The sequence below is a fragment of the Melanotaenia boesemani genome, chromosome 18, assembly GCF_017639745.1.
Source record: "Melanotaenia boesemani isolate fMelBoe1 chromosome 18, fMelBoe1.pri, whole genome shotgun sequence".
Taxonomy (NCBI): Eukaryota; Metazoa; Chordata; class Actinopteri; order Atheriniformes; family Melanotaeniidae; genus Melanotaenia; species Melanotaenia boesemani.
Genome location: NC_055699.1, coordinates 23198223 through 23226200, shown reverse-complemented (window position 1 = coordinate 23226200; position 27978 = coordinate 23198223). Strand labels below are relative to the sequence as shown.

The window sequence follows — 27978 nt, the reverse complement described above, 5'->3', positions numbered from 1 at the left end:
AGCTATTCTTTCAGGATCCTTCTCTAAGACATTATTAATCTGTAACTCAAGGGTGTTATCGTATTTCTTTTACTTCTTTTACTGAGTAATTTATTTAAAGTCTGCCAAACCTTCTTCCCATTACCCTTCGCATCTTCAGTAATTAAGATGAAGAAGTTTGCTTTTGCCTTTCTTACATTCTTTGTAATGTTATTGCGCAAATGGGTAAATAAACTCGCCTGTCAGTAAACAGGCGAGTTTTCAGATAGAGCTTAAGTTTAATGTCTCTGGACATTCTGGACAGTACTACAAAGCTGGTTCATTTCTTACCAGAACCAATCATCATGGTTACTTGTGGCAGATTATGTTCTGGATAAGAGATTAAGAGGGTGTAATAATATTCATAATTATTTAAGTATTTAATAATAAATATTCAAATATGCAATTCCTTGTTATATTGAAATTTAAAATGTGTCATTACAAAACCATTTGATTTCTTTTTGCATGAATTAACTGTTGTACAGTGGTCCCTCGTTAACCATGGGAATTACGTTCTAAAATAACCTGCAATAGGCGAAATCCACGAAGTAGTCAGCTTTATTTTTTTACAATTATTATAGCTGTTTTAAGGCTGTAAAACCCCTCACTACACACTTTATACACTATTATCTCTTATTTAAACACCCTCAAAGTTCAAACCCTCATAGAAAAAAAAAGCACACTAAATTGCATGCACTGAAGGCTGAACAAAGCAAGAATGAAATTACACCAAGCTGTTAAATGGACACAAGTAGATTATGACTCACACTGTGCAACTAGTTAAATAATCTGCATCAAGTTAAGCTAAAGGTGGAATCTGTTATGGAAAATAATAACCAGCAGTCAGTGTAGAAGAATCAGTTTAGTGACACTGGTGACATTGGTTATATGAACCTGCCTGACCCTTTATGCTGTAACTATCTGTTGCTGGCTCAGAAGCAGCTCCCTGATCCTGGTACCACACCACACAGCTGAGATGTTACAGGAAGCTCCTTTATCCTGATCCAGTGTAGCTCACTAATCAGACAAAACTCATGTTGTCAGGAGGATTAAACTTGTCTTCTCACTTATTCTACTGAGAGTCAAAATTTATATCAGCTGATCCACAGAGAACTGATGAGAAGATGTGAATGTGATGAGGGTTCAGTTCTTTTATATTCAAGATGATGAAGCTTTTGTTTCATAAAAGATATGATAGCTAGTGAAGAATAAAAAAGTACTGCTACTCTGTAGAAAACTGCTTTCTCCAATCCGCTTTATTTGTAGAGCACTTTAAAAACAACACTGTCGACCAAAGTTCTGTACACAACAAAAGGTAAAACATACAACTATGTTATGATTATTCTTATTGTTGTCAACTCAACTAACTAAATCAATAGATTATTAGACTGTAGTGGGGAAATATGGGCTGTGTCCGAATGTCCACCCTACTCCCTGACCCCTCGTTCACTACATAGGGCTGCACTACATAGTCAGGGCTTAAAGTAAAAAAAAATCCTGAGCCTGAACTTTTTTCTGGGAAGCGGAAGTGCAGCAGATCTGATACATATACACTATAGGCAAACAACTTTTGGCATTGTGCTTGGCAGGGCATAAGATGACCTACAATTTAAATGCGAATTTTAGACAGTAAAGGCAATAATGTTATAAAGGACATGTGAAACTCAGTCAGGCTAATTAATTTAAATTATTCATTTAGCAATCATTTAATTTAGTAAAGGGCAATTTATACAAAAAAAAAAGTTTCAGAGCAACAGTGATAAGATTGTAATTTTAAATGGTAACATTGCCATCGTTTTTGTTCAAAACAACATCAAATTAGGTTATAGAAAATACAAAATAAACAAATGGAATTTAATACACTAAACTACAAGTCAGTTCAATTAACAACAACAGCAACAAAAAGGTTAAAGTGCTCCAAGACCTGATTAAACTGCATAAGAAATTAATAGTGTCACGTTTGGCGGAACGACGAGGTGGTGAGGACCCAAATGCAGGCAGTCAGGCAGGAGGCAGAATCGGTACATGTAACCGAAAGTTTATTTCCCGGATCCAAACAGGAAAAATAAAACATATGACTTAAACCAAAAGGAACAGAACATACGTGAACCACTGTGACGCTGTAGAACGGAGTGGTAGAACACAGTAGGATCCGACAAGGAAGGCAGAAACTCAGGGGCATATAAACACACAGGGAGTAACAAGACACAGGTGAAGCGGATTACCAAATCAGGCCAGGTGTTCCGGGAGGCAGAAACAGAAACCAACACACACAAGGAAAACTAACTAAACATGACCAGAAACCCATAAACATGATCAGCAAGCCCAAAAACATGAACATAAAGACCATAACCGTGACAGGATAGAAAATAAAAACAGTTTACTTCAGAAACTGAGAAGTGCTAAACTGAAGCCTCCAGTACAATCACCACAGCTCATTGACACATTTTTTTCCTGTTCTATTTCTTCTTTCTTTCCTGGTTGGGCTTTGACTCCTCTCCTTTTTAACATGGATCGGTCACCGGGGCCGCTACGTCAGCTGTGGCTGTTGCTCCCGGCAAACGACTTGTATGTTGGAGAGACCGACTGCTACCGGGGTCTCCTTCGTGGCGTTATAGAACTTTTTTGCCACTAGTTGCATAAACCAGCTGCTTTGAGCACGACACAGAAACAAGTAGGCTTACCTGGCTCTCTTAGTTTCTGGAACCAAAAAGCTCCCAAAAAGCTTGTCGTCTCCACCCCTTCTTCTATCTATGCCCAGCGCCATTTGCGTCTAAGGCTGTTGTCAATTAGGACGTCTTCCCCTGGCTTCATGAATGAATGAATCCTTTTTTCTGATTTCGGTGAAACAACCATCGTCTTGGATGCTGCGTTCAAGACCACTCAGAGATAACTCGAAGATGAATACGTGTAATTTCCGACTTTAACATTGTTCATTGTTCAATTAATTTTCTACAATTCAGAGCCAATTCAGAGTCTCAACCACTGTATCCATAGTATTTTTTTTTTGCTTGAATCATATTGAAAAGCTGGAGATCTGGCACGGTGCTTTAAGCCCTGCATAGTGCACTCATTCTCTTGGCGATTCGGACACCACTACAAAATGGTGTGACCCCTATATAGGGCACTATGTAGGGAGTAGGGTGCACATTCGGACACAGCCATGGACTCATTAACTGACTTGTGCTTTTTCCTGTTAAAAATGTTGATACTGGCTGACAGACTCAATGTTTTGTTATTAATAATATGAAATTTTATGTTCAGCTAAAGTGTAAATGAATTAAGCCACGGAAGAAGAAAATATATTTGTTGATGTGGTTCAGCATAACATCAGTCTTACATCTACAGTTTAGTTTCAACACAACCTTTCATGTGAAATAAATCAAAGCACAGAAGTAAAATGTGTCTGACCTCAGATATTCACTAATGCTCAACGTCTAGAAGCATCAGTCAGTGATTATATATTTGTTTCTGTCTGACAGAATCAAAGTCTTTTGCTTTTATTTAATAAATCATCATTTCATGAACTAAACCACTGAAGAAGAAAACAGACTTTACGTTGAAGACCAGAACAACTTTTACATGGTATTAATCTCAATAAACAAATAAAACATGGTGTCTGACCTCAGAGTCTCCAGTCTGCAGTATGGACTCTCCAGAAAAATACAGAGCTGCTTTGCATCAGAATCCTTCAGTGTCTCGTTACTCAGGTCCAGTTTTGTCAGATCTGTGGGGTCTTTATTCAGAGCTGAGGCCAGAGACTCACAGATGATATGTTTGAAACTGAGGCACTCACATCTAAATGAAGAAATAAAAAATATACAAAAAGAAAACATGTACATGAAATGTAATCAGATGTTTTTGCTGCCATTAAAAATTTGTGACAACACTAAAGTTTTTTAATGTGTTATTTAAAAAAATAAAAACGCTATATGAAGATAAATTAGTTTTAATTTTGAATAAAAAATTACAGCTCCAGTCAGTGAAATTACCTCAAAGTTTCCAGTCTATTGTTTGGAATCTCCACCAGATCAAGCAGCTCTTTCACATCTGATTCCTGCAGGTTGTTGTATGTCAGGTCCAGTTCTGTCAGATGGGATGGGTTTGACTTCAGAGCTGACACCAGGAAAGCCAAACTGATCTCTGACAACCTGCAGTACTGCAATCTGAGAAAAACAAAATAATAATAAAATTGTGAGATGAACCACAGGATGCAGGTTAAAACAGTCAAACAGAAGCAGAGAAGAAGAGTTCTCATTAATATTAATGACAACATGCTGCAGCTTCAATAAAGACGTAATGACTTCAATCAGAGTGATTTAGTCTGAGTGCAGAGTTTTGAAATGAAAATCAACTGAGAATGATTTCTGTTAAATTATTAGTGTGATGAGGTTTTTGGGTGGAATATGTCATTATTAATGCATGTGAGTGAAGATAACTGCTGCTGGGATGAAAAGTGTTTTCTAATCAAGTTAAAGATGCTTCATTTCTATCTGTGATGGTGGAGAGTTGCTTCATATCAGCTGATTAATTATTACTTGACTAGCATTTATCTCCAGTGATGGAGCATCCCTGCCTCTCTCCTTCATGGCTGTTCAGTAATCATCCTTTGTGTCTGTGTTTGGATCACCTGCACAGGGTCGTAGCAGTTCACCTTCTCAGCTTCTCTTTGGCTGCAGAGCTATGAAACACTGACTCTGCTCCACATTTTCACACATTTCTCACCTGATGGAAAGCTGCTCACACACTCTCACAACTTCCTTCCATCCACTGTTACCTAGCAACAAGTTAGGTCATAGCTTAACTTTATTTCATTTTATCAATCATGTTATTTTTCTTCTGATAAATTCTTCTTTGTGTTTTACATAAATCCACTTAACAGGAACATTTGTTTCAGTGTGAACTGACCTTGTGTAACAGAGATCATTTTAATGAAATGAAAATCAACTGAGAATGATTTCTGTTAAATTATTAGTGTGATGAGGTTTTTGGGTGTAATATGTCATTATTAATGCATGTGAGTGAAGATAACTGCTGCTGGGATGAAAAGTGTTTTCTAATCAAGTTAAAGATGCTTCATTTCTATCTGTGATGGTGGAGAGTTGCTTCATATCAGCTGATTAATTATTACTTGACTAGCATTTATCTCCAGTGATGGAGCATCCCTGCCTCTCTCCTTCATGGCTGTTCAGTAATCATCCTTTGTGTCTGTGTTTGGATCACCTGCACAGGGTCGTAGCAGTTCACCTTCTCAGCTTCTCTTTGGCTGCAGAGCTATGAAACACTGACTCTGCTCCACATTTTCACACATTTCTCACCTGATGGAAAGCTGCTCACACACTCTCACAACTTCCTTCCATCCACTGTTACCTAGCAACAAGTTAGGTCATAGCTTAACTTTATTTCATTTTATCAATCATGTTATTTTTCTTCTGATAAATTCTTCTTTGTGTTTTACATAAATCCACTTAACAGGAACATTTGTTTCAGTGTGAACTGACCTTGTGTAACAGAGATCATTTTAATGAAATGAAAATCAACTGAGAATGATTTCTGTTAAATTATTAGTGTGATGAGGTTTTTGGGTGTAATATGTCATTATTAATGCATGTGAGTGAAGATAACTGCTGCTGGGATGAAAAGTGTTTTCTAATCAAGTTAAAGATGCTTCATTTCTATCTGTGATGGTGGAGAGTTGCTTCATATCAGCTGATTAATTATTACTTGACTAGCATTTATCTCCAGTGATGGAGCATCCCTGCCTCTCTCCTTCATGGCTGTTCAGTAATCATCCTTTGTGTCTGTGTTTGGATCACCTGCACAGGGTCGTAGCAGTTCACCTTCTCAGCTTCTCTTTGGCTGCAGAGCTATGAAACACTGACTCTGCTCCACATTTTCACACATTTCTCACCTGATGGAAAGCTGCTCACACACTCTCACAACTTCCTTCCATCCACTGTTACCTAGCAACAAGTTAGGTCATAGCTTAACTTTATTTCATTTTATCAATCATGTTATTTTTCTTCTGATAAATTCTTCTTTGTGTTTTACATAAATCCACTTAACAGGAACATTTGTTTCAGTGTGAACTGACCTTGTGTAACAGAGATCATTTTAATGAAATGAAAATCAACTGAGAATGATTTCTGTTAAATTATTAGTGTGATGAGGTTTTTGGGTGTAATATGTCATTATTAATGCATGTGAGTGAAGATAACTGCTGCTGGGATGAAAAGTGTATACTAATCAAGTCAAAGATGCTTCATTTCTATCAGTGATGGTGGAGAGTTGCTTCATATCAGCTGATTAATTATTGTTTGATCATTATTTCATCCATAGATATTCACTAATGCTCAACGTCCAGAAGCATCAGTCAGTGATTATATATTTGTTTCTGTCTGACAGAATCAAAGTCTTTTGTTTTTATTTAATAAATTATCATTTCATGAACTAAACCACTGAAGAAGAAAACAGACTTTACGTTCAAGACCAGAACAACTTTTACTTTTTTAATCTCATTAAACAAATAAAACATGGTGTCTGACCTCAGAGTCTTCAGTCTGCAGTGTGGACTCTCCAGAAATCCACAAAGATCTTTTACAGCAGACGTCATGTTGTTGTTGTCGCTCAGGTCCAGTTCTATCAGATGGGATGGGTTTGACTTCAGAGCTGAGATCAGTGGAGCACAGCTGATCTCTGACAAACTGCAGTTCTTCAATCTGAATAAAGAATAAAAGCTGTGAGCTGAAGCCAACAGGATGCAGGTTAAAACAGTCAAACAGAAGCAGAGAAGAAGAGTTCTCATTAATATTAATGACAACATGCTGCAGCTTCAATAAAGACGTAGTGACTTCAATCAGAGTGAGTTCTCTCACCGACAGACATGACTCTGATTCTACCGGCTGAACTGGATGAAAAAAGACTCCAGAGTCTGATAATGGTGACAGGACACACACACTGAAACACATGTTTCCAACACTGCAGATGTGAGCGACAGCAGATTGTCAGCTTGGTGTAAACGGCCTGTTAATGAAACCAAACACTGGACTAATTAGCACATCAGTCCAGATGTTGGTGATCAAAGCTGTTTCTGGATGGAGATGAACTGGGTCACAATGTTTCTTTACATAGAAACTCAAACTAAAAGTCAAGTTTGGATCTTTGAAAAAAACTAAGTTTAAAATAAGAACAAATGCAGCAAATCTTAATTTCAGTTCATTTCAATTTGATATATTTTTATAAACATATTTTACTTTAAATCTAAACTGTTAAATTCTTGTTTTCATATTTTAGATTTTCTGTTTTCAGATCCAGATTTTTATTTTCACTTTAAACTTTTGTCTCTGATCTGAGCTGTAGGACGTCATCTGACAGACGTGTTGAATCCTGAGTGACAGAATAACAGAGGAGGATGAAGGGACTCCCCCTATAATGCTGCCTTCAGGAAACCTGGGAATTACAATGATTTCTTTCATCCTTCCTTTATTCAAATGACCGGCAATGAAAACAACGAACAGCAGTGATAAAGTTGTGTTATTTCACATGTTTCAGTCAGCACTTGCTACAAATCACAGCATCATAGAGATAAACAAGAATCTGACAATGAAGGAATGAAAGCTGCTTCTAGAAATACTGGGCCAGGTAACCACTAACCTAACACAGCATTCTACCAGGTGGAACTTTCTTTTGGGAGTCTGTAACAGACCTTTGAGACACAGCTGAGCTAAGCTTGAACATTAGCCTGCTGTTAATCAGCGGGCATTGAAATAAGCCATGTTGATGGAACGGAACCCTGGCTTATTTGAGCCAGACTTATCAAGATAAAACCGGCTTTCCCTTAATCCAGCTTCGTGGAAACACCCCCAGGACTTTACCAAAGCAGTGAACTAAAGGAAATGAAGACTAACCAAACAGATCTCAAAAGAAAACATAAGAACAGCGGATTGTACTACTATAAGCAATTAGATATTAGCCAAGGAATTACTCAGGTGTACTAGTTACTTTAATTTATTCTTATTCTAAGCCCACATATTTACTAACAGTGTGTTATGAATACTTGTGAAACAAGGCTGACTAACACTGTGTTGATTATTGCTGTTTCTAGTAAACAGAATGTACTGAGTGGTTTATTAGAGTTGCAATCGTTTATTGTTTCGTACCGAGTGGTGTATCTAATTCAATCAGCGTGCATCCTGCAAAGGAAAATCGCACCTGGGGTTGTGGGTATGTCTTTATCTCTCCCTTACAGAAATACGAATCCAGTGCCAGGTGAAGACCATGAGGAGGTGGCTGTTAGATGACACATGGGACTTTGCCGAGCAACTGCACATTAGTCAGCAGAAACTGTCATATTTAAGGGTTCTGTTTTGTGGCAGGCAGCAGGACACTTTTATGTCTGTTCGCTAGGACCAGGTAACAGAACCCAGAGAACTCTGTAAATCGCACATTTTCTAATACCATTGTAATTAATAAATAGTTAAAGGAGAAAAGTTGTTTGTTTTCACTGGTCCACGTCCTAGGTGTTTATTTGTACTCTAATTAGTTTTCTTCTTCCCTACAAAGCTCAATTTCTTTTTTTATCGAGGTAACTTTTGGGTTAACCCTGGGTTTTCTGGTAAATCACCATGGTAACTTATGCTGAATGGTTAACCGGCTCTGGAGCAGGTTAGGTTCTGGATAAGAGATCAACCACTGGGGATGTCTCCCACATGGCGTGGTGGAGGGTTCCCACTAAACATTAGACATTTGATAGACGTGCAGATCACATTTATATTATGTCCGTCGGTCCATGACCAATTCTGGACGTCCACACGACGTGAAAAACAGATCTGCTATTTTGACGTTTAACCATGACCCCACTTGGACGTCAATATGCAGTTTAACATCTGAACTTTTTTGGAGGTAACATGGACATCTAACACAGGTGCAGGAAATTGACATGAATCCCGCATTTTTTCATTTAAGACAAATAATATCAAACTTGTTGTCAACACCATTATTTGATTCAACATAATATTCAACATAATTAGGCCCGAGCACCGAAGGCAGTGCGAAGGCCTACTGTAATGCAAGCGTTTATTATTCTTATTCGTCCGTCAAATGAATTGCATTTTTGGGGGTCTCAACATACCCCAAAACTCACCAAATTTTGCGTACCCCCCCATTGGAATGTGAAAAATTTCGTATTTTGGGGTGCTCGGGACTGTTCTGGCAAAACTGAATGAGAGCGCCACCTATTTATGGTGCCCCGCCACTGCATGTCGTCAATCTTCATGAAAATCGGTACACTTGTTCCAAATGCTCGGGCAAACAAAAAATCCTCTTGGACCATGCATGGAAAAAAAACAGGAAGTCGGCGTGGCCTCAAAGTTTGATGTCTCGCCATGAAAGACGAAATTGATATAACTCCCACATAAAACAACATTTCTGAACAAAAATGGCCACGTATGATGGTTGTCCCATCCTCAAGACATCTACATCGTAATTTTTGGATTATGAATAGGCCACGCCCCCTGGCGACAGGAAGTCATGTTTTTTACTCGAAGACCCACTTCTCTGACGTTTTCAACACAACCGAGGTCAAACTGGGTCAGACACCTGTAAACAAGTTGGTGATGATATCCGGTGAAAACTGTTGCTCTATGCTGCAAGGCCAGACCGTGGCGCCATGGCGAACTTCGATAAGAAGCCATGACATCATAAACAAGTATAACTCCCTCATTTTTCACCCAATCACCATCAAACTCACAGGGAATACTCATGGTCCGGTCCCGAACACACCCATATAACCATTTCCGGTTTAGCCCTAAGCCCCGCCCACTTTCAACAGGAAGTGCTTTTTTTCAGATGCCGGGGTCCTTCTCCTCAGGCATGAACTCCACACACTTGAAAGTGCTTCACAACAGGTCAAACCCTTTCATGATACCACAATAAAAATTCCAAGTTCCTTCGCCAAACGTAACCATGGCGAATATTGGTCCGACGCCACCAAACAGGAAGTACTTCTAAGTCACCCGGTGTACCATCGATCTCCACCAAACTCGGCAGGAAGGATCGTAGTCAGACGTGGAACTGAGCCAAATTGACATATGCTGGAATAGTGACATAGTGGCTCTATAGCGCCCCCTAAAATATTTCTATCAACCAGCCCCGCCCACTACGTGGACCGACATGCCAGGATGTACAAAACTGTCCATTGGACCTCTAGGCTAATTTCAACAGGAAGTCGGCCATTTTGAAAAAGTCTCATTTTTAGGGTCATGTTTGCCTGTTTCTTGCCATTGCATTTGAACAAACTCCTCCTACAGAGTTTATCGTATTTACCTCAAAATCACTGTAAAGCTTCCAGAGGCATGTGTGTTCAAAAGTTATGCAAAACTTTCTCAAAGGAGAAAGGGCATGGCGGGGGCGTGGCCTCAAACTTTGATATCTCGCCATGAGAGACAAAACTGATATAACTTACATATAAAACAACCTATCTTTACCAAAATGGCCACGTATGATGTCATTTCCATGCTGACCACATCTACATGTCCAGATGTTGTCAACGCCCTAGCCCCGCCCCCTGGAAACAGGAAGTACCCCGTTTTTTACCATTGAAAACCTTCAAAACCTACTCAAACTCATCAATATCATTCTTGGAGACCTCATCATTGAAAGTGTCACAATCCCCTTACACCATCGTGATTAAAATGGCTGCCTGTGAAGTTTCAGTCCCTCGCCACCAAACAGGAAGTGGCTATAACTCTGGACTCGGTTGACCAAATGATGTGATATTTGGCAGTTGTCATTAAAGTCCCACCCTCAACATGTTAGTACATGATCAAACACTATAGCGCCACCTACTGGCCATGTGATATCTGCAGATCTTAAAACCATGCTTTTCTTTGGATTTATTTCACACAATTGGTCAGAACTTGGTCATGAACACTTCTGATGCCATTATTGGGCCCACTGATGTACAAGGTGATCATCAGAGGGAGACGATCACAATCCAAGCCAGAAAACCTGGGGACGACTGAGCGTAAGGTTGCAAGCAAGAGAAAGCGTGCTGGGGGAGGGAGGTTGCCCGCTCATGGGGCGGTGCAATAGGCCGGAGCGGCGCCAGAGGTGCGAGGGCCTTCATTGCTGCTTGCAGCTTTAATTTGTTAATTGTATTTTTTTTCATTAAGAACATGATGTTTTATTTTACATTTTCACTTTTTTCTATAGTGATTTATATTGGGATTTCGTACCACAGTTTGTGGTAACCATCTGGCTATAACTGACATCAATATGCTCTTCATCCTCTTTTTAAAGACAGTCTGCGCCACAGTCTTATCCAATTATATTTTCACAACCATGCCCCCTGGTTAAAGTTTAATATATGCAAAATTAGTGGACTGAGTTGAACACAACCAGTATCATTTGAACCAGTTAACACCAATCTAATTAGTTGAGGCAGCACATCTTCGTAACTCAACCAGTCAACTTTAGTCGCCCACTGTTGCTGACGTAGTGACTTTGTCACTATATTTAGAACGTTTTTAGACCTTCTAGCGACCTTTTTTGGAAAAAAAAGCAACTAGCGACAAATCTAGTGACTTTTTCTGGTATTATTGGAGACTTTTGGAGACTAACGTGAATGAACGTAGTTTACTCTTCCCAATGAGGAGCGGGTGCTATGCAGTCCCCTCTCTCGTCCAAAAGCCCTCATACGAGGCTTGGTCTTCAAATGTGGGCAAAAATATTTAAAATGTTAAAGGTGTTGTGACATATTGCAGAGCCCTAATTAAAAATAAATTGAACTAAAGAAAAAACAGAAAATATTGACATAATTATTTTATTTTATTAATTTTTGCTGTTCTAAACATTTTTAGGCTGTATTTTCATCAACCTTTGCCTTTCCCACGACATCCCTCTCTACAGCAGCATCCATTAAAACTACATGTACTAGGCTGATTATACAAATTAGATTATGACTTCATTTAGTGACTTCCAGCGACTGTTAGGACAACCAATAGCTACTTTTCTTACTGAGGAGTTGGCAACAGTGCGATCAGCCTGCAGTTCTATGGCTGATGCTTTAGCTGAAGCAAGCAACTGTTCTCACATCATTACGATCTGCTCAGAAGTTGAAGGTGAGTTCAGTCATCTTAATTCTATGTGTAATTGGGGATTTATAGTGCCAGGTGTTTTTGCTCTGCTCTGGCTACAACTGTCATTACAGCCCTTCCTTTCAGTGCTGAAATTGAATTGAATGAATCTTGAAAACAATCGACCAATGTCAAAAAATACATTTACATGTATACATTTAGCAGATGCAAAAAAGCAACTTGGTCAGTCAGACGTTACTTCTCAGTCACCAAGCGGATATGCTCATAAACAAAACGTTGCTAGCTGAGATTCAAATTACACTTTAAGGCTACTAGCAAACTAGTCAGTTAATGTTTACTGTTGTGCTCCATGTGTGTTAGTAAATCAAATGGAAGAGTTCTGAAAAAGTGGACACTGTTGAAACAAGTGTAAAAATGATTAAAAAACAAACAAAAAAAAAACAAAAACAATTATTATAAAAAAAAAACAAAAAAACAAAAACAATGCCAAATGTCTACCATGACATTATGGTTTTGTATTATACCGGCATTGCTAGTGGATGCCACAGTAATATATTTTTCCATATTTCTAATCATTTTGTTTTTTCTATTCATGCAGGTAGAATCACGAATAGGCCTGTTGTGATAACAAATTTTGCTATGCAATAAATTTTCTCAGAAATTATTGCAAAAAACGATAACATTGTGCAAAGTGATAGTGTTGTCATTTTAAGACCATTTTCAACTAATATAATGACAATGCCATAATAATGCCAGTACATCCTTTCAAAGATCAATAAACTTTAATTTCTAACATTTTACACTGGAACTGGAAGAAATTTTAAATAACAAAACAAAAACCAAAAATAGAATGTACTCATTAACAATGAATGAAAAGCAAACACAACCAAAATCAATAAGTATGATCGATGATAAAGTCTGTATTCTGTAAACAAAATTGCCCTTCAGAAAATATATTTAAAAAAAAAATCAAACATGGGGCTCAAAAAGGGAAAACCGGCAAAACTGCCAGTTAGTACCATTATATATATATATATATATATATATATATATATATATATATATATATATATATATAAAAATAGAAAAAAAATACTGTGCATCGCTGCTGTTTGTGAAGCTGAAATGTCTCCCCTCATCACTGCATGTCAGACTGATCTATAAGCAGTTTGTGAACTGCGCTGCTGCGACGCGACACTGCACCTTTTTCACATACACAGGCCCAAAAGTAATGCATCCCACTGGGAATCCTCCCAAACCTCTCGATTAGCCGGCATTGCTCTTGATGTGTATTTCAGCGAGAGAAATTGAAGGTTTAGCGTGAGAGCGTACGAAGTCAATCAAATGCGCAAGTCTTACGGCCAATGCATGAGAGTTGAAAGCCCTGTAAAACAAATGCTGCATACCAGCTCGCACAGGTTAGTGCTTCACCACAGTCTCGTGCTGCAACATGCTGCTGTCACGTATGACACGAGAGAGATCCCTCCGCAAAAAACGAGAGCATTCAGTCGAGATACTCCATAGTGAAACCTATTGTCATACACAGTCTATGGTGGGGAAAAAACAAAAAACAAAACAAACAAACAAACAAACAACAAAAAAAAAAACCTAATGAAAATTAGTGCAGCCAGCAAACTCACCAGGCTCTTTTTTTTTTTACTGTGCAGTTAATTGACTTATTGCTTATCGCGACAGGCCTAATCATGAAATTTAATGAATCAGCAATGGAAGACTTTATAAAAATGCACACATCTGAGCATCTGAAGCATGCACCACAAAGTTTAGCACTTTAATTTTTTGTTGACCTACAAACACAAAAGAGTTTAACTGTGTAAATTTTTGTTTTACAACCAGTGTTGACCACCACTTCACCACTAGTGTTGACTTGTTCTGCTGTTTAATTAACAAAAATAATTGAGTGTTGACTGAATTGTGATTTTTCTTTGATATTTGGCAGTCTGTGTGTAACTGTAGTCCCATGTGTTTCCAGAGGGTGGAATGTCAGTTTTCCTGTATCTTCAGTAGGTTTGAAACAGGAATTATACTTTGTGTGCATTTACAGTTTTGTGCCACTGAGGCGATCAAATTAATGTATAAATAAAGTTAGTTTGTTATGTTATTTCTTAGTCATGTTTTTTTTCACACTGTCACAACACCTTGACAAGTCAGGAGCAGCTGCAGTGGCAGCAGGACAAAGGTTCAGGAGATTCTTGTTTTTTTGGCCACTAAACTGTACAACAGTACTTTCAGACATGTTCCTCATACCCTAAAATGGGGAACTAATATATCTTAATCATTAGTGATTCTATTTTTTTTATTTTAATTACCTTGCGATAGAATTTGTCACTTTGGGATGAATATTGCACAGAGCTCAGAAGCAGCAATAAATGTCTAAAATAATGTTCAAATATGACATAGAAAAAGACGTCCACAATGACCACATTTTGACAACAATTAGCCCCAATACAGACGTCCCATTGACGTCAATAATTGACGTTATTTAGACCTCGGAAAAAAGACATCTTCTGGCGTCACAGTCTGCACGCTGTGGGGACCAAAATTGGATGTCTGATTTGGTAAAGACATTGTTTAGATGTCCCCTTGTTTAGTGGGTTGTTGGCGGTTCTGCTGTCAACAAAGGGCCCAGATGGACAAACTTGACTGTCTTCAAAAGAAAGGCTTTCAGGGAAGTTAACACTTTGGTCCAACACCAATACACGTTTAACTTGAAAAAGTGCAATATCTGGGTGATGACTCCTTTAAAGACCCTCCTGGTCCTCTGCCCTGAAGGCTGAACAAAGCAAGAATGAAATGACAACAAGCTGTTTGCTGAATGGTCACAAGTAGATTATGACTCACGCAGTGCAAGTAGTTAAATAATCTGCATCAAGTTAGGCTAAAGGTGGAATCTGTTTATAGAAAATAATTACCATCAGTCAGTGTAGAAGAATCAGCTTAGTGACACTAGCGACATTGGTTATATCAACCTGCCTGACCCTTTATGCTGTAATGTTACGGCCGCCACTCATGGATGACACCTGAGGCCTATTCCATATGCAAACGTCAGCTTGCAAAGGCCTGTTCGGAGTAGCTACCCTGGACACACCTCCGACTCCTTCCCTTGGATTGGTTACCACCCAGCCAATCCCTGCATCGATCCCCAGCACCCTGGAAATAAAGCCGGCTGTGTGTGCTTAGGGGGAAACTGTGTGACACAGAAGGTTTCACCCTCGGCTTGTCGGACTTTGTGGTGGCTTTATTACTTAGTGGTCGTGTGTTCTGTGTCTTGGTGGTGGCATCTTCAGCCTTGAAGATGCCACTTTCCTGGCTGCTTTCCTGCTTTGCTGCCGTGCGGACGCATCCTGCTTTGCTCTCCTTTCTGCTTGCATTTTTCTTCTTTTTTTCTTCTTTTTTCTTATCTTTACCGGCAAGAAATTTAGGAACAAGGACTCCTGGTCACTTATAAATCACTGGAACGAATATATTTTTTGATAAATTTAGTTGATTGCCATCGGAGAACTAGTGGAATGATGTCTCCTAACCCTGCAGTATCAGTGAGCTGCACTGAGTGTGAGCAACTTTCTTTGAGAATAACACAGTTGGAGAGGAGGATTGAAACACTGCAAGACATTCGTGTGAATGAAGAATTTATTGACTCTGTAGTAGCTTCTGTACATGCTACTGAGTTGTCAAATGGATTGAGTCACATCTTCATACGCAAAGGCATGTCGAATGTGGAGCCTCCCGCTACAGACCTGGCTGATACACTTCCCTGGATGTGTTCAAATGACATTGGAATAGCTGAGGAAAATCCCAAACCGGACCATCAGACTGATCTCTCCTTCTGGAACACTGTTGGTGCCAGACCAAAGTCATCAACCCCGGCAAGAACCTGGTCTGATGTTGTTCGTCGCAGAGGTAAATCCAGCAGGAAATTTAAAGCTCCAGCACTCACTCCACCACCTGAAGTCTCACTGCACAATAAATATGATGTGTTGAATCATATTAAAATGAATGATGATGAATGTAATGCAAGGATATATCAAAATTCAAGAAATAGCCCTAAAACTCAGCCCAGGGCTAACCAGACCAGGAGGAGAGGCCAAAATTCCACAAACAGGAGGACTAGAGAAGCTATCGGCGCTTCCACACAAAAACAAATAGACACAATTCTGATTGGGGACTCCATAACACAGCATGTGAGGATGGCAAAGACGGAAAATCTAACACTTTTTGATACATCAGTCAGGGAACTGACAGAGATGTTGCCGACCATTCTGTCTTCACATCCAGATGGTATGAAGATTATTGTCCACACAGGGTCTTTTGATATTCTGAGGAGGAAAATTGGCTCTGAGATCCTGAAAAAAGACTTTTCTCTGCTGTTGGAGAGACTGTGTCAATTGGGAGCACACCATGTTTACATTTCAGGACCCATTCCTACAGCGGGTAAAGGGATTGAACTTTTCAGTAGACTTCTTGGCCTGAACACATGGTTATCAAACGCATGTATCACCTATGGGATAAAGTTCATTGATAACTTCAATATCTTTTGGAACTGTAAGGAACGATTCAGACCTGATGGTGTGCATCCAAATCTAACTGGATGCAGATTACTTGGTGCACACTTGCGTCATGCTGTTGGGACGGCAAACCCAAACATGAGTGTACAGATAAGAGCGAAGGACACAGCAGAGAAGCGATCAACTCCCAGCTCTCCCCCCTCACCAGACCCTCTTCTCCACATCACCCAAGGTCTTAAAAGGATGTCTCTATCCAGGTCTGAACCCCAGCGACCACCATCTACCAAGAAATACAGGGCTCCCCCTCCTCCCCCTCCTCATCCTCCTCTTAGATCGTCTGTCCTGGCAGACCAGGGCACGGGAGGAAGTGTAGGTGGATCACAGAGCAGCAGAATTCACAACAAAGATAACATGCCATGATGCGTTCAGGGTCCTTGCTGTAGTTTTGCTACTACTGACAGCTGTTCTGAGATCAAGCCTGGACCCAGTAGGATTCCTGTGTTAGTTAGTAAAATAAGGAATCGAACACGGTCAGTTTGTGGGGTGAATCGATCTAATCTGTTAACTGTACCTTGTATAACTCAGAATACAACAGAGACTAGTGTAAACTTCATAAAACTAGCTGTACTAAATGTTAGATCTCTGTCCAACAAGTCACTGTTAGTTAATGACTTCATCATTTCTCACAGTTTAGATTTTCTTTTTCTGACAGAAACATGGTTAACAGAAGACACAAGTGCTACAGTTCTTAATGAAACAGCACCCCCTCATTTTAGTTTTATGAATAAATGTTGAAACGGGAGGAAAGGGGGAGGAGAAGCTGCCTTATTTAAAGATTCATTCCAGTGTAAAGAAATTTCATTTGGTGATTTTACTTCTTTTGAATATCTTAGTTTTATTTTAAGGGGCATTCCTAAAATCCTATTTCTAATCATCTACAGACGTCCAGGACACTGTGTAAATTTTATTGATGAATTTTCTGAATTATTGTCGGTTATCTCTACTGATTTTAACCATTTCATCTTAACTGGGGATTTTAACATTCACATAGATAACATGATGGATGGTAATGTCAAGGAATTTTGTTCCATATTGGACATGTTTGGTTTGTGGCAACATGTAAAAGAACCGACCCACATTCGAGGTCACATTCTGGACCTGGTTATTTCAAAGGGTGTGGAAATTTTTTCTGTAGCTGTCACTGACTTGGCCTTGTCTGACCATTTTTGTATTTTGTTTGATTTACTGATCACTCAGAATGTTCAACCAACCTGCTTCTCCGTTAGGAAGAGGTACATTAATGAAAGAACAAGTGCTAAGTTTGTGGAGGCCATAGCTATGTTACCAACAACCAGTGCAGAGTCAGTTGATGGACTCCTGGATCATTTCAATCTGAAAATCTTGAATGTAATGGATGCTGTTGCACCGATAAGAATCAAGAGCAACTTGAGCAAACAGAAAACACCATGGAGAAACACCACTATGGTTACAAGACTAAAAAGAGAATGCAGAAAAACTGAGCGGAAATGGCGGAAAAATAAACTTCAAATTCACTATGAGCTGTACAAACAAAGCCTACGTAACTATAACAATGAGCTGTGCAAGGCCAGAGAGCTGCATTTATCTGAAATGATTAACAGGAATGTCAACAATTCTCGCACTCTGTTTGCTATGATTGAAAAACTTACTAATCCTCCTAAACAGATAAGCCCTGAGCTCCTTTCCACTGAGAAATGCAACCAATTTGCAAACTTTTTTAGCCAAAAAATTAAAACAATTAGGCAAAATATTAATTCCACACAGTCAAACAAGAAAATTAGTCTGTGCCTAAAACCTGGAAACAATTCTGCTGTCATGTCGCAATTTAAAATGGTGAATTTAAAAGTCCTACAAGAAACAGTTTGGCATTTGAAATCAACAACATGCACTCTGGACATGATACCATCCGACTTTTAAAAACAGTTTTTACCTCAGTAGAAAGTGATCTCCTACTGATAGTTAACAGCTCACTGGCATCAGGCATTTTTCCCAAGTCACTAAAGATCGCTGCTATTAAGCCACTCCTAAAGAAAAGGACTCTAGACGCCTCTATAATGAACAACTATAGACCTGTCTCTAACCTCTCTTTTATTTCCAAGATTATTGAAAAAGTTGTATTTCACCAGCTTCATGACTTTTTAAATGAAAGTGGAAATCTTGATAAATTTCAGTCCGGCTTCCGACCTCATCACAGCACTGAAACAGCTTTGGTCAAAGTGTTAAATGACATTAGGTTGAATACCGATTCTGGTCAAGTATCAGTCCTGGTTCTGTTGGATCTCAGTGCTGCGTTTGATACTGTAGATCACAGAATCCTGTTGCATAGGCTGGAAAACTGGGTTGGACTTTCTGGAGCGGTCCTTAACTGGTTCAGGTCCTATTTAGAAGGCCGGAGTTATTTTGTTACGATCAGCAGCTATGAATCCGAGCGAGTGGCCATGACTTGTGGAGTCCCCCAGGGGTCAGTCCTTGGACCTCTTCTGTTCAACTTGTATATGCTCCCTTTGGGTCAAATATTACAGAACTATAGCATTAGTTATCAAAGTTATGCAGATGATACACAACTTTATGTGTCTCTGTCACCAGATGACTGCAGTCCAATAGACTTAATGTGTCAGTGTCTGGAGCAAATAAACACCTGGATGAGGGAGAATTTTCTACAATTAAATGAAGACAAAACTGAGATTATTCTGTTTGGTAGCAAAGACAAGAGGGTCAGCATTGGCAAACACCTGGAGACTCGGGCTTTTAAAATCACCAACCAAGTTCGTAACCTGGGAGTGTTGATAGACTCAGATCTGACTTTCAGCAGCCACATCAAAGCTGTCACTAAGACAGCTTTTTACCAGCTCAGAAACATCAACAGAATTAAAAATTTAGTTTCCCAGAAAGACCAAGAGAAACTCATCCATGCATTCATCTCCAGTAGACTGGATTACTGTAATGGTCTTTTAACAGGACTTCCTAAAAAGAGCATTAAACATCTGCAGCTCATCCAGAACGCTGCTGCTAGAGTTTTAACCAGGACTAAGAGATCTGAACACATCACACCAGTTTTGAAATCTTTACACTGGCTTCCAGTCAGTCACAGAATAGATTTTAAAACCATTCTGCTTGTTTACAAATCCCAGAATGGTTTAGGCCCAGAATACATCTGTGATATGTTCAGAGAATATAAACCTAGCAGAGCTCTTAGATCCAAAGACTCTGGTCAACTAGTCCAGACCAGAGTCCAGACTAAACATGGAGAAGCAGCATTTAGCTGTTATGCTGCAAACAAATGGAACAAACTGCCAGTGGAGATTAAACTTTCCCCAAATGTAGACATTTTTAAATCCAGGTTAAAAACATTTCTTTTCTCATGTGCCTATGCATGAAATCTGCACGGTAACTTTTTTTTTTTTTTTTTTTTTTTTTTTTTTTTAACTTATCTTGCTTTTAATCATTTTAATGTAATTTATTATTTTATTGTGATTATGTGTTGATTATGTGTTGATGCCTTTTACTATTCTAAATATCTGTAATATCTTTGTTTTATGTAAAGCACTTTGAATTGTCCTGTACATGAAATGTGCTATACAAATAAACTGCCTTGCCTTGATAGTCCCTAGTAATTGGGTTTTGTTATACTTCGGTATTGGGACAGTGGTCTTGTTGTGTTTTGGTTTAGCAAACTATTAGAACCCCATTTATTGTGGAGATACATCAGCCCTTTTGGCTGCTCTTAGTTTCTTTGTTTTGGATAAGCTTTTAGTTCCTTTTTCACTAAATACCGCTAGAATGTGTTGGGCTAGTTTAGTTTGAACACCTTCTTTTGTTTTACATTGTTCATAGATTATTGGGACTGCTTTTAGTTAGTTCTTTGTTTAATGCGCTGGTCTTTTTGGTTTTCCCTTCTGAATATTCTGAGTTTTCTGAGCTGAATTCTAAGTTGGCAGGATTATCTAAATCTGTACTTTTGTTTGAGCAGTTCCCCTAACCTCAACACGAGCTGGTTCCCTCCTATCTGTTGCTGGCTCAGAAGCAGCTCCCTGATCCTGGTACCACACCACACAGCTGAGATGTTACAGGAAGCTCCTTTATCCTGATCCAGTGTAGCTCACTAATCAGACAAAACTCACGTTGTCAGGAGGGTTAAACTTGTCTTCTCACTTATTCTACTGAGTGAAAATTCATATCAGCTGACCCACAGAGAACTAGTGAGAAGATGAGAATGTGATGAGGGTTTTATTCTTTTATATTCAAAATGATGAAGCTTTTGTTTCATAAAGGTATGAAAACTACTGAAGAATGATTATTAAGCGGTAGTGTAGAAATACTGACTTATTAACTGACTCGTGTTTTATCCTGCTTCCAGTTTAGTTTCAATACAACTTTAATCAAAGCACACAAGTAAAATGTGTCTGACCTCAGAGTCTCCAGTCTGCAGTTTGGACTCGCCAGAAAAACACAGAGCTGCTTCACATCAGAATCCTTCAGTGTCTCGTTACTGAGGTCCAGTTTTGTCAGATCAGTGGGGTCTGTTTTCAGAGCTGAGGCCAGAGACTCACAGCTGATCTCTGACAAATTGAGGCGATCAAACCTAAAGAAAGAAATAAAAAATGTACAAATAAGAAAACATGTACATGAAAAGTAATCAGACGTTTTCACTACAATAAAAATTTACGACAACAATGAAGTTGTTTAATGTGTTGTTTTTCAATGTAATCAACAAAAAATACAGATGAGGATAAACTGGGTTTAATTGTCAATAAAAATTACAGCAACAGTCAGTGAAATTACCTCAAAGTTTCCAGTCTATTGTTTGGATTCTCCACCAGATCAAGCAGCTCCTTCACATCTGATTCCTCCAGGTTGTTGTATCTCAGGTCCAGTTCTGTCAGATGGGATGGGTTGGACCTCAGAGCTGACACCAGGAAAGCCAAACTGATCTCTGACAACCTGCAGTACTGCAACCTGAAAAAAAGTGAGAAGAAGCCAACACATTATTAATGCATGTGAGTGAAGATAACTGCTGCTGGGATGAAAACTGTTTTCTAATCAAGTTAAAGATGCTTCATTTCTATCAGTGATGGTGGAGAGTTGCTTCATATCAACTGATTAATTATTACTTGATCATTATTTCATCCATAGATATTCACTAATGCTCAACGTCTAGAAGCATCAGTCAGTGATTATATATTTGTTTCTGTCTGACAGAATCAAAGTCTTTTGCTTTTATTTAATAAATCATCATTTCATGAACTAAACCACTGAAGAAGAAAACAGACTTTACGTTGAAGACCAGAACAACTTTTACATGGTATTAATCTCAATAAACAAATAAAACATGGTGTCTGACCTCAGAGTCTCCAGTCTGCAGTGTGGACTCTCCAGAAATCCACAAAGATCTTTAACAGCAGACGTCATGTTGTTGTTGTCGCTCAGGTCCAGTTGTGTCATATGGGATGGGTTGGACTTCAGGGATGAGGTCAGTGAAGCACAGCTGATCTCTGACATGAAGCAGCTCTTTAACCTGAATAAAGAATAAAGGCTGTGAGGTGAAGCCAACAGGATGCAGGTTAAAACAAACAGAAGCAGAGATTAACTGGGTCACAATGTTTCTTTACATAGAAACTCAAACTAAACTTGAAGTTTGGATCTTTGAAAAGATTGAGTTTAAAATAAAAACAAATGCAGCAAATCTTAATTTCAGCTAATTTCACTTTGAGATATTTTTATAAACATGTTTTACTTTAAATCTCAATTGTTAAATTCTTGTTTTGATATTTTAGATTTTTTTCTTTCAGTTTTAGATTTTCTGTTTTTAGATTCAAATTTTTATTTTCACTTTAAGATTTTGTTTCTGTTCTGAGCTGTAGGACGTCATCTGACAGAGGTGTTGAATCCTGAGTGACAGAATAACAGAGGAGGATGAAGGGACTCCCCGTATAATGCTGCCTTCAGGTAACCTGGGAACTACAATGATTACTTTCATACTTCCTTTATTCAAATGACTGGGAGTGAAAACAACTAACACCAGTGATAAAGTTGTGTTATTTTACATGTTTCAGTCAGCACTCGCTACAAATCACAGCATCATAGAGATAAACAAGGATCTGACAATGAAGAAATGAAAGCTGTTTCTAGAAATACTGGACCAGGTAACCACTAACCTAACACAGGTGTAGATGATAAATGGACCTGGTAAAAAGCATTGACATGGACTCATTCACACACACATTCATACAGCATTTCTATGGTTATGTGCTTTTTTGCTTTATAACAAACATTTTTTCCCATACAGACACATCGGAAGGCAATGAGGGGTTTAGTGTCTTGCCCAAGGAGAGTTCGACATGGAGTCACAGGAAGCCTGGAATCAAACCAGAGGCTCATCTAATTTCAGCCTCCTTGTCTCCTATCGCCTCTGTCCTGCCTTTAATGATAAAGGAGAAAGGAGGCTCCAGCAGGAGTTATAAGTGAGGATGCAGCAGTGTATCAACACAAAACCAGGACTAAACCAAAGCAGTTAACTAAAGGAAATAAAGGCTAGTTTATTTGTATTTAACATTTCACGTACAAGACAATGTAAGGTGCTCTAAATAAATCACTGAAAGCATTTCATTGTGGTGCAGGAAGCTTTAAAAAGTGCATAAAAAACATTAAAAAGGAATTAAATAAAAACAGAAAAAGCTCAAATTAAATAAAATGCAAGAAAGAAAAGTTGATTACCGGGTGTTTTGATAAAAGGCAGCAAATTACCAAACAGAAGATGTCAAAAGAAAATATAACGAAGAAAAAACAGATCACGACAATGACATGTTGGTCTCTCTGCTGATCAGCAGCTTCAAATCCCATTTAATTATTTACTTCTTATGATTGATATCCTGTGCTATAAACGCTGAATCTGAAATCAGAGAGCTTCAGGGGGGACTTCCGGGTTAGCTGGGAAGATGGCAGCATAGTGAGGGAGCTCTCAACATTCCAAGAAAAGTTACCCCGAAAGAAAAAAAAAAAACAAAAACTAATAGTCTGTATCTCTGTGAGTATATAAGGGGGGAAAATATGTCGTCTAAGAATAAAAACAAAAAACACAGCCAGAAAAATGAGAAAAGAGATCCAAAAAACAGTCACGAGGATGCAAGCTCCCGCATGGCTGATGAGGAGAGAGAAGGAATGGAAAGCAGTGAAGAACCGGGGACTTCCGGTTCCGGTTTTTAAACGAGATGGCAGCTTAACAAGCGAGCTCCTCCAAAGAATACAAAAAGATCTTAAAAAGTATCCTGCTGAGGACTAAAAACAGCAAATGACCAGGCTTTAATAAATGGAAATCGCAGGATAATGATGGAGACGAGAGAGAAAAGTAAAAAAAACAACGAAAGAAGTGCCGGAAATCGAAGATGAGTGGACAGCTATGTTAATAGCAAAGATGGTGGAGGAAAGCTGAAAGAAAAATCAAAGGTGAACATGAAGCCAATTCTGCAAGAAATACAGGATTTCAGACATGAAAATAACAAGAAACTGAATGTTATTACAGAAGAAATAAATAAAACGAACCAAAGAATCGCGGAAGCTAAAGGACGCATTTCTAAAGCAGAAGCTAAGCTAGAGACAACGGGGTTAATTATAAAAGACATGTTGAAAACCCAAATGATACATAAAGAAAAGCTAAATGACCAACAAGCAAGAGCAAGACGCCAGAATCTAAGGATATATAATGTGCCTGAAGGGGAAGAACGCAACTCAATAGAGATATTTTTGGAAAAGTTACTTAGGGAAACACTTGAAATTTCAGAATGCGTTGGTCTTCAGATTGAAAGGGCCCACAGAGCACTAGCACCTAAGCCAGCTGCTACAAACAAACCGAGATCGATTGAGGTTAAATTCTTGCAGAGTTCATTCTGAGAAGAGCTTGAGAAAAGAAGGAGATCTATATTAATAAACAAAGGATTTACTTCAACCATGATTATCCACCTGCCATCCTAAACAACCGGGAAGAATACAGTGAACCAAAACGGGTGCTGCGTGAAAATAAAATTAGATTCCAAACCCCATATCGAGCAAGGCTCTGCGTTTTCTACGAAGATGGGACAAGATTTTACCAAACTAAAACCCCAGGGGATAAAGAACAAGAGATCAACTCTTTCTTATGAAACATTTAATCTCCCCATTATGTCAGACGAACAAAATGATAAACTAATATCCAAAATTACTCCAGTAGAAATACAAAATGCAATAAAAAAACCGAAGACAAATAAATCCCCTGGTAGTGATGGGTTCACCTTGGAATGGTAAAAGGCCTTAAAGAAGAACCTTACCCCATTGCTCTTTCTAACCTTTAACTGGACACTTAAAAAAACACAGATCCCACCTAATTGGAAAGAGGCCATTATAAGCCTAATACCTAAGGAAGAAAAAGATAGACTGGAATGTGGATCATATAGACCAATCTCCATTCTGAATGTAGACTATCGTATTTATACATTGATACTGTCCAAAAGAATGGAGAATATTCTACCTGTGTTAATATATAGTGATCAAACAGGTTTAATTTATAAACGGCAGACACAGGACAATATCAGATGAACACTACATATTATGGACCACATACAGCGACATAATGAAAAAGCAATGATAATTAGCCTAGATGCCGAAAAAGCATTTGATTCGGTAAATTGACAATATTATTATAGAGTATTGACAAAATTTCATATAAGTAATTTAATAATCGAAAACATTAAAGCTATTTATGACAAACCAATTGCAAGATTAAAAATTAATGGCCATATGACTGAATCGTTAACACTAGAAAGAGGACTCCGGCAGGGATGTGCCTGGTCTCCCCTCCTCTGTGCCATATTTCTAGAACCAATGTCCCAGCACATTAGACAGGCAAATAGAATCAGTGGTGTCACAATAAAACAAAGATTCCACATGAATTTATTATTTTTACACTTGTTTTTTATTTCCACATTTTTTTCCCGATGTCCATTTTTTTTTAATTCTTCACCCATTAATTTTATTTCCTCCTTTATTTATTTATGCATTTATTTTTACCTTCCTACATTTCTACTTTTCCTAATGCACACATTTACTTTGCCTCACTCCTCTACATTTTTACTTTTCCTCGCGTATTATTCCCTCGAGTGTATGCTGATGAGGTGGGCGTTTCTAACCTCCGTGTCAACCAATCAGCTCTCTGGCTCTGCTCAGTGTCCTTATGTAAACTTGCCCGCTGAATCAAGCTAACTTTGCTACACTAGCTTGGAGTGATTCCGTGATCTTTGGTGGCTGTGGTTGTAAGCGATGTCTTTGGCCAAACAGGAAGTAACAGTCTGTAAAATATTTAGCTTGACTTGGTATAAGGCATGCAGCAAAATAAAGCCTTGCTTGTAGTGTACATGTACATACATATATATACATGTATATGTATGTATAAATATGTTAAAATAATGTTATAATGATGAGGTTTTTGGCTGATTATTCTTACCTGATCATTGATTGATTACGTCTAGAAGCATCAGTCAGTGATTATATATTTGTTTCTGTCTGACAGAATCAAAGTCTTTTGCTTTTATTTAATAAATCATCATTTCATGAACTAAACCACTGAAGAAGAAAACAGACTTTACGTTGAAGACCAGAACACCTTTAACATGGTATTAATCTCAATAAATAAATAAAACATGGTGTCTGACCTCAGAGTCTCCAGTCTGCAGTGTGGACTCTCCAGAAATCCACAAAGATCTTTTACAGCAGACGTCATGTTGTCGTCGCTCAGGTTCAGTTCTATCAGATGGGATGGGTTGGACTTCAGAGCTGAGGTCAGTGAAGCACAGCTGATCTCTGACAAACTGCATTTCTTCAATCTGAATAAAGAATAAAAGCTGTGAGCTGAAGCCAACAGGATGCAGGTTTAAACAGTCAAACAGAAGCAGAGAAGAAGAGTTCTCATTAATATTAATGACAACATGCTGCAGCTTCAATAAAGACGTAGTGACTTCAATCAGAGTGAGTTCTCTCACCGACAGACATGACTCTGATTCTACCGGCTGAACTGGATGAAAAAAGACTCCTGAGTCTGATAATGGTGACAGGACACACACACTGAAACACATGTTTCCAACACTGCAGATGTGAGTGACAGCAGATCAGTTCAGTTCAGTTCGGTTTATTTGCCATTTGCAGTATAAAAAAAACCACATTGGAAAACAGTTGCAAGAAGCTCAAGCATTGTCCACATATAAACAGACTAAACATAAAAAGAAACACAAGCCCAAATAGACACACATGGATAGACCATAAGAACACATAGGTGCCAGTAATATAATAAAACAACAAAACACTTTATAAATAAGTAGCAATAAAAAGGCAATAAAAGCAATACAATAAGGTGCTTGTTTGAGGTATTCAAGGTGCATTGTTCGAAGTCTTCACAGCTTGTGGATAAAAGCTGTTAGCATGGCGAGATGTAGTGCATTTAACAGAGCGATATCTTTTCCCTGAGGGGAGGAGGTTAAACATCTCGGAAGCAGGGTGGCCAGAGGGATCCCTGATGATCTGCAAAGCTCTGGTTAAAAGTCTGGATTTGTAGGTGACCTCTAGGACTGGTAGGTCACAGCCAATTGTCCTACGAGCAGAGCGAACCAGTTTGTTTAAAATTTTCTTCTCTTTCACAGTGAGATTACCGAACCACACAGTAATAGAGCTGGTAAGAAGACTCTCTATACCACACCGATAAAAGTTTAAAAGAATAGTTTTGTTTGGAGTAAACTCCCTTAGTTTCCGTAAAAAGAAAAGACGCTGGCAAGCCTTTTTAGCAATGTTAGTGGTGTTTGAATGCCAGCATAGATCCCTGGAGAGAGTCACACCCAAAAACTTTTCTTCTCAACCATTTCTACCTCCGAATTATAGATGACAATAGGCAAATTGTTTTTGCCACGACTGAAATCAATAACCAGTTCACAGGTTTTTTAAATGTTCAGAACGAGGTTATTTTCTTCACTCCAACGAACAATGTTTTCTACCTCTGCACGGTAATATGATTCATCATTAGAATTAATAAGTCCAACAACAGTGGTATCATCTGCATACTTAACAATCAGATTGTTGGAGTGAGTAGCAGTACATTCGTATGTGTACAGAGTAAAAAGCAAGGGACTTAAAATACAACCCTGAGGACAGCCTGTGCTCACACAAAGTTCTTCAGAGACACAGTCATTGATTCTGACCTTCTGTGGTCTACAAGTTAAAAAGTTTAAAATCCATTTGCACATGGCATCGCCCAGTCCGAGAGATTTCAATTTGTGAACGAGCTTCAC

The 27978-nt window shown here is 38.6% G+C and overlaps 2 protein-coding genes across 50 annotated transcripts in view; one reads left to right on the top strand and one right to left on the bottom strand.

Annotated features, from left to right (window-relative positions):
- LOC121628724 (NACHT, LRR and PYD domains-containing protein 12-like) overlaps positions 1 to 27978 on the top strand; it is a 2607341-nt gene that overhangs the window by 866612 nt on the left and 1712751 nt on the right. The gene's annotated exons all lie outside the window — the stretch shown is intronic.
- The window catches only part of LOC121628726 (NACHT, LRR and PYD domains-containing protein 14-like), an 829387-nt gene that overhangs the window by 455313 nt on the left and 346096 nt on the right, over positions 1 to 27978 (bottom strand). For 34 of the 49 annotated variants that reach the window (XR_006008227.1, XR_006008229.1, XR_006008225.1 and 31 more), the window contains 6 exons: positions 26356 to 26526; positions 22017 to 22190; positions 21458 to 21631; positions 21084 to 21257; positions 4011 to 4184; positions 3643 to 3816 (listed from right to left, as the gene is read on the bottom strand). The exons of 5 other annotated variants lie outside the window; for them this stretch is intronic. Coding sequence is in view for 36 of the 44 variants with exons in the window: in XM_041967993.1 (XP_041823927.1) it covers positions 3643 to 3816; positions 4011 to 4184; positions 21084 to 21257; positions 21458 to 21631; positions 22017 to 22190; positions 26356 to 26526 (1041 nt within the window). In the remaining 8 variants the exon portion in view is untranslated. Of the gene's footprint in view, positions 1 to 3642; positions 3817 to 4010; positions 4185 to 6563; positions 6738 to 21083; positions 21258 to 21457; positions 21632 to 22016; positions 22191 to 26355; positions 26527 to 27978 lie in introns of all 49 variants that reach the window. 10 more of the 49 variants (XM_041967995.1, XM_041967994.1, XM_041967986.1 and 7 more) reach the window with 10 other exon arrangements.